Below are 9,952 nucleotides of genomic sequence, written 5' to 3'. Positions count from 1 at the left end.
CGCCAGCTGAGCCGCCAGCTGAGCTCTTCATTCAGAAGTTAAACCCTGCGTTTAGAAAAGAGAACAAACATCGTGCCAGGACAAATCTTCATGAAGGACTGACGGAGGTGTCAACAAACAAGCCTGACTCTTTCAAAGTTAATTAAATAAAGTAAATCTTGATGATTAAATGATGACAATGTGTTGAATGTAAACTAATCAATCGCGAAAACAAAATACTAACAGATACGTGAATTGTTTTTGATCAAATTTACGTTTAACAGCCCTGTTTTGTCTCATGGCAAATGTACAGACAGCTATTTCAAAAATCCGAGGTCCTTCCCTGAAAATGTCGCGTGCCCTTTTGTCGTCCTCGGATGTGGATGAAGTTTATTGGACCGTAGGGAGCCGCGACGGACCAATCACGAAGCAGATTGTGGTTAAAAAGGCGGGGCTTACATTTAAAACCGTAAATCCACGTGTCCGAAGCAGACAACAACAAACAGCAGAGAAACCACAGGAATGATCATTATTGTTGGAGGCATTCAGGCTCCCAGAAAAAAAAGTGTTTTTTATTTATTTTTTTAACAATGGCACACTAAACATTTTGAACTTTTATCACCCTAAAAAACAAGAAAAGGGTGAACAATCAAGTATGAGGAAGCAGAGTTGACAAATATCACATTCTTCATTAGAATATGAAAATAATGTTTTACTATAGATCGTGTTTTTTCATGTGTTGCACAGGATCAGTGAAAAACAGTGTTTGATGCATTCGATCAATAACTCAAAACAGAGGGAATTAACTTTCCATGTTAAAGTGAATATTCAAACATTTAACACTTTGTGGTCAGGCTCCACAAAAGGGGCTCAGATTGAGAAACAAACTGGGACACACTCAAATTCTTTAAAAAAAAAAACAGTTTGGTTATATGGACGCCTGCTGTAGGCGTGTAAAGCTAATAATAAAAAAACAGTTCATTCCTGTTTATTAACATAAACAGAAAGAGAACGAGTCAGTTTCTTGAGTGAAAACATAAACAGCATCACCGGCTTCGTAACTCGGTACAAAGATACAAAAATAGATCCTAGAAACACATCTGTAGAAAAGTAGGCCGTCGTAAAACTAAAGGCCAAAAAATATTTCTCTTCAATCGACATTTTTTTTTTTTATCAAATTTCAGGAACAAACTCAACAAGTATTTATTTTTCACCAGTAAAGCCGAATATTTATCTAAACTTAAAGATCCTCTACTAGGACAGAGTAAAAGTAAAACGTGTACTCTAAGTGCTCTGGTTTTTTTGACACAGCTGACACAGAACAAAAAACAACAATTTCATCAAAAAGAAAGATGTTCATAAATCTTCCCGCGACTTAAAAGTCCTGCAGTCGACTCGTAGGAACAGAAGGATCATTTAAATGCTGATGAGGCAAATATCGGCTCAATCAAAGTATTCAATAAAGCAGCCAGATCGAAGACCAGTTATTCTAGAAGAACGGCGACATCAAACGCAGAGTCTGGTGGTTTCATGGCGGTGATCGTGGTGATCGTCGTGGTGATCGTCGTGATCGTCGTGGTGATCGTCGTGGTGATCGTCGTGATCGTCGTGGTGATCGCGGTGATCGTCATGGTGATCGTCGTGGTGATCGTCAAGGTGATCGCAGTGATCGTCGCGGTGATCGTCGTGGTGATCGTCGTGGTGATCGTCAAGGTGATCGCAGTGATCGTCGTGGTGATCATCACGGTGATCGTCGTGGTGATCGTTGTGGTGATCGTCGTGGTGATCGCGGTGATCGTCGTGGTGATCGTCGTGGTGATCGTCATGGTGATCGCAGTGATCGTCGTGGTGATCGTCGTGGTGATCATCACGGTGATCGTTGTGTCCCTTTTGTCGCGCTGCGTGTGAAACACGTCCGGTTTCTCCGGGTCCTGGCGGCGCGGCTCGGTTCCGTCCTCAGAGAGACCGCAGGTCGTCCGGCTCACTGCGTCCCCAGCTGCCGGGTGGGAGACGCCTGGCCCGAGCAGCCGGTGACGGGAGACACCGACAGCCCGCGGAAGAGGAGGTCCATGGAGGGCAGCAGGGGCTTCAGCAGGCTGACGGGGCAGAAAGCCGAGCCTCCGTGGGGGGTGAAGTTGACTTTGTTGGGGTCGGGGCAGGACGGCCGGAGGAGAGGCTCGTCCTGACAGGCCGACCTGGAAGATAAAGAGAGATGGAACTTCTTTTTTGTCTTTTATTCTACCATTTTCTTAATAAGATAAGACAAATTTAAATACGACAATAAGTTCAACTATTTTGTCGTTAGATGAATCAGGAAGCTTCACAAAGCGTGTGAATTACTGTATATTACTCACATGATTTGAACACAACGACAAAGAGGGCTGCAAATATTATTCAAATCATTAATTGATTAGCTAAAATATATTGTCTTCAAATATGCGGCCAACTGTCCACAATCCAGGCTAAAGTGATAAAAAGTTAAATGTGTTCCTCACATCGCCTCTTCGCAGACTCGAACCCGCTCGCAGCCTTCTGGCGGCTGGCGCTGAAACGAGTAGGTTTTGTTGGGACGAGGGGACGAAGAGCAGGACAGTAGCAGAGGAAGAGGAGGATCCAGTGCTAACGAGGGAAGAGACGTCGACGCACACGAGTTCTCACCGTCCACCGGCTCTGCAGAGAAACACAAACATCCCAACTTTTACTAAAAATAAATCTAAACAAATATCTCAACATTAGAAAAGTATTTGTCACAGTTTCAGAGAAAACCTCCGAGCTGTCTCACCGGGATGTCCCATCGGACACGGAGACCGCAACGGGGACAGGAGCGACGGATTGGAGGGACGCGGGGAACTCGGAGGCGACAGGAGGGACAGATCCAGAGGACACGGGGACTGAGAGGGCGAGATGAGGGAGGGATCCAGGGGTCCCGGGGAGGGCTCGCTCTGAGAGCCGCTGCTGCACCTCTGGGCCGGGACGGGAGCCCGGTGGCCGTCTGGGATGTCCAGGATCTGGAAGATTTCAGGAGGAGACAAAGAGGAAATATGACCATAAAAACAAAAACAAAAACAAGAATAGATAAAGATTGTTTTTTAGGACAAGGAGCTCATCAAAGAGATCAGTAATTAATTATTACAAACTTTTGAATCCAGCTGATTAGATATTACAGTAAAAACTGTGCGACATCTTATTATGGGTTTTTTAACTGAAGAAACAACATTTGATCATTTTCAAACTACACAAATTACATTCTTTTTCCTTTCAAACTTTACACTCTTTTTATGATTTCAATCCACAGCTCTGTATGTCACAACTTTAAATACGTTGGATTTATTCGAGACTATTTTAAGGTAAAAGGCAGTTCCAGTTGTTTCCATGCCGTTTGTTCCGTTCTGATTTAAGCGAGCTGACCTCGAGCTGATCGTCCGGTTTCTCGGACACAAACACTTCCTCCAGCTCCAGGTTGAGACCTTCGACGCTGCGTCGCAGCCGCGGCGCCAGTTTGTTCAGCGGGATCAGAGGCGTCGTCTGAGGGGAAAACAAGCCAAATACAGGCACATTTAGACGGAGGCCGGGCGTCTCTTTACATGTGGTGTCTGTTTCCGTCTTGCATGTGTGTGTGTGTGAACTGTCAGCGTGACATGCCGGTTTCAAATTGGTCTTTCTGAGACGGCGTAACACGGGAGCCGTGATGACAGCCGGCTCTAAGAAAAGAATCCGAGTTTGTTTTTATACCCCTGTTACTAAGCTCGGGCTCGTCTGCCTGTGGAGGGCAGTCGGTGAAAAGCTGCTTCTTTAAATCACAGGAAGAAAGAAAAAAAACAGGGGGGGGGGGGGGCTACCTGAGTGATGCCCGCTGCCTGACCTGTCGGCAGGGGGAGGTGGGGGAGGTCGCATCCAGCTGGGGGAGGGGCGTGGCGGGAGCGCTTCTGCAGCTGGTGCCTCAGTTTGGCCACCTGAGGGCAGAGTGGAGGAAAAAAACACCGTCAGCTGGAGGCTGATTGATTAATGGAGGCGCTGCAGAGTGTGTGTGTGTGTGTGTGTGTGTGTGTGTGTGTGTGTGTGTGTGTGTGTGTGTGTGTGTGTGTGTGTGTGTGTGTGTGTGTGTGTGTGTGTGTGCAGCGGTACTCGCCTCCCTCAGGTGCTCTGCACTCCCCCAGGAGGCCGAGCGCTTGTGTCCGCCGGTGCTCCTCCTTCCTCGGGTCTCCTCCGCCCAGGAACTTGGAGTCTTTAAAGTAAAATAATAATTAATAAAAAAATAGACATTAGTGAGTCAGAGTTCATTGTTTCATTGGGGTTTTAAATTGTCTTATTTTCCTTTTAATTTGTTCTCTAATTTATTTTTCTGGTATACAACTGTCTGTCTTATTATTGGCCTGTCAATCATCTGTAAAGCACTTTGAACTGCACCAAAATTGATTGATTTATAAAATGACCTACTTTAATGACCTACTTGTCATAAATTCTTGCTGTCAGAAGCGCTGACATTTTGTTTTTTGGATTGTGTGACATTTTCTTGCTGAAACCCCCAAAAAAACCAGTGAACACGACAACATGAGAGCACAAACACAGAAGTGGAGCTTCCACAGCTGTCTCACCCCCCCCTACACACACACACACACACACACACACACACACACACACACACACACACACACACACACACACACACACACACACACACACACAACAGCTGTACAGAGACGAGGCACAAGAGAAACCACATCTCTAACAACCCCCGCTTCCACAAAAAAACATCCAAACCACATCATGGTAAAAAAATACAATCAAAATACGGCATTCAACACACACGCACACACACACACACACACACACACACACACACACACACACACACACACACACACACACACACACACACACACACACACACACACACACACACACACACACTGTTATTCACATGCTGTAGAGGATCAACAGCTGAGACCTTGTGCTGCTCTTCTTCTTCTTCTTCCCTTCCCTCACGTACCGTTTTCTTCACATTGACTCTTGATCTTCGACTCGGATCGTTCATCATCATCACGGCTCGATGAAACGATCTCGAACCGAACCGACGGGATCAGATACTCAAAACTTCTCCGCAGCTCAGAGTCGACCGCGTCTCACACTTGCGGACGACCTGATCCGCTCGGTGTCCGTTCCTCAGTTAACCATGAAGTCATACGGCATCTTTTTTGGGCCTCGGTCTCGCAGCTCGGGAGAAACTTCACTGGTTCCGTAACGACCCGCAGGACAACACGGACATCTTCCTCCTCCTCCTCTTCCTCCTACCCGGTCCACTCATATGTGGTCTAAATAAGTCTGAATGCAGCATGAGTCAGTCATTCGGTGACATCGGTGTTCAGTTACAGCCCCCCCCCCCCACACACACACACACACACACCCACCCCCCCACCCCACCCCGCTCCACCCCTCCCACCAAAAACATGGGACACAAGCCTATAAAAAGACTCCAAGCTTTGGTCTGCTAATGTTTCCCAGCTCAGACAGCTCGTCAACGTCTGTTGGAATATTTAAAAAATGGTAAAAAGTTTACTAAAAGTGAAGGTCAAGTCCTCAAAAAGCTCCTTTTGTTTGACTGATGTTTGAAAAAGGAAAAACTCCATTTAATATCTGATCATATAAAACAGAATAAAATCCTCACATTTGAGATTTTTTACTTTTCTGATTCAGCACGTTGTCAACACTGAAATATCTCAAATATAATACGGCTAACGTGAACTTTTGTACAGACGTTCATGGTGTCCATAGGGTGAACCCAACTAACTTTGGTGATCTCTGAGTTTATCTCTAGCGCCACCATGAGGACAATCTTTTTGTTTTTTTGTGAAATGCCCCAACAACTATCCGATGTATGAATCAGACATTCATGTCGTACTCGGGATGAATTTGAATCACTTTGGTGACGCTCTTAGCTTTAATTTTGTGCCACCATAAAGATTTATCCTCCTACACTCGGCCAAGTATCCTCAAAAGAGTGTTTCGTGCCAATTCATGGAATCAGTTGCAGTCTAGCCTGAAACGACTTTGTAAAATACTCTGGTATCTGTTGAACTGTTTGGAGCTCCAGCATTGAGCCGTGCCTCAGTATAGCCTCCAACACCTGCAAGCAACGACCGACGAAAATACACTTTAAATGTCTTAAACTTGGTTTCTCACTTGGTTTGAAAAGGCGCCGAAAAAAAGAGACGGGGCAGTTATATCATCTGACATAATGCAGAGGAACTATGGCAGAAAGAGGTGCCGGGGGGGGAGGGGGGGTCTGTATAATGAGGTCAGGAGGGGTCTGCTCCTCACAATGGAGGCGAATGGGGGTTCGTTCAGGTCTAAACTGTGTCAGGAGACGGAGCTTGGTGGTGTCGTTCTGGGGGCTTTGTGCACTAGTTAGGAGCAGATACAGTCGCGGCGGCGGCGGTGGTGGTGGTGGGGGGGGGGGGGGGGGGTTGTTTGTAGAAGGAACAAAAAAACGACTATTTCCAGTTGGCTGCCTTCCACCCAGCAGACACCTGCAGAGCCGACGTCAACACATCTCGTCCTCCAGAGACTCCAGAGAAGCAACGAAAACAAAGGAACTCTTCATGTTTGTTTTCAGGTGTTTAAATGGAGCCTCTTAGTCCAACCTGCTGCAGCCCGACATCCCACCGACATCCTACCGACATCCCACCGACATCCTACCGACATCCCACTGACATCCCACCGACATCCCACTGACATCCCACCGACATCCCACCGACATCCCACCGACATCCCACCGACATCCTACCGACATCCTACCGACATCCCACCGACATCCCACCGACATCCTACTGACATCCCACCGACATCCTACCGACATCCTACCGACATCCCACCGACATCCTACCGACATCCCACCGACATCCCACCGACATCCCACCGACATCCCACCGACATCCTACCGACATCCCACCGACATCCCACCGACATCCCACCGACATCCTACTGACATCCCACCGACATCCCACCGACTGACATCCCACCGACATCCCACCGACTGACATCCCACCGACATCCCACTGACATCCTACCGACATCCCACCGACATCCTACCGACATCCCACCGACATCCTACCGACATCCCACCGACATCCCACCGACATCCTACCGACATCCCACCGACATCCCACCGACATCCCACCGACATCCCACCGACATCCCGACATCCCACCGACATCCCACCGACATCCCGACATCCCACCGACATCCCACCGACATCCTACCGACATCCCACCGACATCCCGACATCCCACCGACATCCCGACATCCCACCGACATCCCACCGACATCCCACCAATTAGTTGTTCCTAACAACCGTCCCTTCATATCTGCTCGTCAACCTCCACCGATGTTCAAAAGCCGTTTAAAAACCTTTATTTTCACTTTCCTTTCTGCTTTGACCTCGACTTGGTACTTTTGTGTGATTTGTGTTAGTTTGTCTTGATTTCGATGATCCCAGTTTGTATTGATCCGGTCTGTCCGGGTGCGTGACTGTTTGTGTGTTTGCAGCACTTCGGTCGACCTCTGTTGTGTTTTTAAATGTGCTCTACGAATACATTTTGACTTTGACGTTCATCTCGACCGAATCAAGAGTTCGTGGCGTCGACCCGAGAGCCGACGACACGTCGACGCTCACCTGCGTGGCTTTGTCGTTGATGCAGGCGACGGCCGAGCTCTCCGCCTCTTTGGGCCACTGTCCCTGCAGGTAGGGCCCGACGATGGCGTCCAGGGAAACAGTCCGGCGGATGGTGGGCTTCGGAGGCCGGGCCGTGGTTCTGTCTGCTTTTTGGGAACAGAAATAAAACATGAAAATCAAGTGTTGGGATTGGTGTTAAAAAACGTTCCATCAGCGATGAAAGTCCTGCCAGTGATCAAGAAACGTGTAAATAACTCTCGTTGAAGAGGTTCGACAGGATTTTAGCTGTTAACAACATCCCTCCCTCCATCGGTCTGTGTTGGCAGCTCTTAATATCTCTGGCAGGTGTGTGTGAGGGGGTTGGGGGGAGGGGGGGATCAGCGCAGGGTTGTTGCAGGGCAGACGGGACGTATAAATAACACGCAGATGAGAGTTTTAATGCACATAGTTAAAGTTCAACAAAGAGGCCTTTGAAGCTGCTGTTAGCGTGAAGCATGCAGCAGAACTCCTGCAGGTCAGAGAGCAAACGGACGAGTGTCCAAATAACACGATGAAGAACAGAGTTGTGTTTCAGGCGAGCAGCCGTCGTTGTTGACTTTACTTCCTCCTGGGGAGCTGCAGTTCTACCTTTTTTTTAAAAGCCCACAAACGGAGTGAAAAGGAGAAGCGGGTGAGAGTGACGCTGTGAAGCATGGCTCTCTCTTTTGTGGGGTTTTTTCTTCTTGGATTTAATTGTAGTTTTTGGATTCTGCTTCACTCACTTCTTTTGTAAATTAAAATGAAAGAACTTCTCAAATCAAAAACTGCCTCCTTCACACTTCTTTTATCATTTAGTGCTCTTTCTTGTTTCTCCTATTTAAACTACAACTAACAATTTTGCATCATTGATTAATCTGAATATTTTCTGGATCACTCAGTAAGAAAATGTCAGATAATAACAACAAAAGTTCCTCTGAAAAAACGTCAAAAAAATCTAAAAGATATTCCATTTCTCATAATGTATGACCCCCAAAAAGTTCATAATCAACTATAAAAACATTTGTAGATACATTTTCTGTCAATCAATCGACTAATCATGTTGGATCAATTTTCCTTTGTGATGATAGGAAGTCAGATCCAAAAATAAAATCCACTATATATCATTATTACCAAAGAAATGACACCCTTGGTCATTGATAATGTGGTTTTTAAGGCAAAAAAATGATGATAAAGTGAAATTAAACAAACTTTTTTTTTTTTTTTTTTTTTTAGCTTTGGACCACATGGAAGTGAATGCAGATTTCCAGCCCCCCCCCCCCACCCCCACCCCCCCTCGGTGTGTATTTACCCGTCTTGACCTCCCTGCAGAGCAGCGCGGAGCCCCTCTGGAGCTGGTATGGCACCGTGGCTCGGAGGGGCTGCAGGTTGGGGTTGCTGCACCCCCGAGGCGCTGCTGCACTTCTGCCCGACATCCCCCTCCACCCACCACCACCCCCCCAGACCCAACTCCGGCTTGAGAAAACACACGGCTCGCTCCGCTGTTCTTCTTCTTCTTCTTCTTCTTCTTCTTCTTCCTGTTGGTCGCTGCAGTTCTGCAAACCGGCTGCAGGCTTTCTGTCTCTCTGCGGCCGCATTCAGTGCATCCACGGGGCCGATCCGAAGCTGGGCTCGGGCCTCTTCATGGACAAACTTTCTTTTGTGATGATGCCCATGATGTTGTTGTTGTTGTTGTTGTAGCTGCTGCTTAAAAAGAAAGTTTGGGGAAGAAACAAAAGAGAAGCGCCAGACGAGCTGAGCTCGGTCTTCACATGAAATCCTTGACGCAGAGACCTCTCACTCGCCGCTGCTTGTTTCCCTTCTTGTCTGCAAAGTGACAACACAACAGCTCCAAAAAAAAAGCCTGTGCAACTGTAGGAGTGAGACAGGAGGATCTGGTTGGCTGCTGCAGGAGATTACTGCGCACTTATTGGTCGTCACATCCATCTGTCGACCCAAACAACCTCAAGCTCCCTCCCACGTAGTGTGGAGATTTTCTGCCTCCACACTATGAGCCCTCCTCCCCCTTTTAAAACCCCCCAAAACCCTGGATCTATTCACAGGGTGTGTTTGTGTGTGTCGCTGTGTGGTCTCTCAAAGTACGGTTCAGGGCCCGTTAAAGGTCACTGCAGAAGCTCGAGGGGCCCAGGACAATTTTTTTTTACTATTAATATATGAGCAATTGGGACGTTTAGAGAAATCTCCCTTAAGATGTAGGTGACGCTATAACAAGCAAGTAATAATCCTTTAGAAGATTTTTCTGCAATAAAATAAACACATTAAAGT

At 47.1% G+C, this 9,952-nt stretch overlaps 2 protein-coding genes across 4 annotated transcripts; both read right to left on the bottom strand.

The window, feature by feature from the left end:
• Positions 1-537: 537 nt before the first annotated feature.
• Positions 538-1,962, bottom strand: LOC138631362 (uncharacterized). The gene is made up of 2 exons (XM_069716237.1): positions 1,693-1,962; positions 538-1,620 (listed from the first exon to the last, which is right to left on the bottom strand). Exons 1-2 carry the CDS (start codon positions 1,845-1,847, stop codon positions 1,464-1,466), a joined length of 312 nt encoding a protein of 103 aa, XP_069572338.1. The 5' UTR covers positions 1,848-1,962; the 3' UTR covers positions 538-1,463.
• fam117aa (family with sequence similarity 117 member Aa) lies at positions 1,737-9,102 on the bottom strand. Of its 3 annotated transcripts, XM_069716233.1 has the most exons (8): positions 8,979-9,102; positions 7,652-7,797; positions 4,109-4,204; positions 3,819-3,932; positions 3,388-3,504; positions 2,762-2,987; positions 2,475-2,649; positions 1,737-2,174 (listed from the first exon to the last, which is right to left on the bottom strand). In XM_069716233.1, the coding sequence occupies exons 1-8, from the start codon at positions 9,100-9,102 to the stop codon at positions 1,961-1,963; spliced, it is 1,212 nt and encodes a 403-aa protein (XP_069572334.1). In that variant the 3' UTR covers positions 1,737-1,960. The 3 variants fall into 3 exon arrangements, with proteins under 3 accessions (XP_069572334.1, XP_069572336.1, XP_069572337.1); XM_069716235.1 differs by lacking the exons at positions 7,652-7,797; positions 8,979-9,102 and adding an exon at positions 4,928-5,314 and having other exon boundaries at positions 1,740-2,174; XM_069716236.1 differs by lacking the exons at positions 7,652-7,797; positions 8,979-9,102 and adding an exon at positions 4,970-5,314 and having other exon boundaries at positions 1,740-2,174.
• Between the last annotated feature and the right edge of the window lie 850 nt (positions 9,103-9,952).

Source organism: Brachyistius frenatus, unplaced genomic scaffold, assembly GCF_029030835.1.
Source record: "Brachyistius frenatus isolate BFR_SWC_R1_liver_20210118 unplaced genomic scaffold, ASM2903083v1 Contig_154, whole genome shotgun sequence".
In the NCBI taxonomy this organism is placed as follows: domain Eukaryota; kingdom Metazoa; phylum Chordata; class Actinopteri; family Embiotocidae; genus Brachyistius; species Brachyistius frenatus.
Note: the sequence above shows the minus strand (reverse complement) of the source record. Positions and strands in the feature narration are given on the sequence as shown.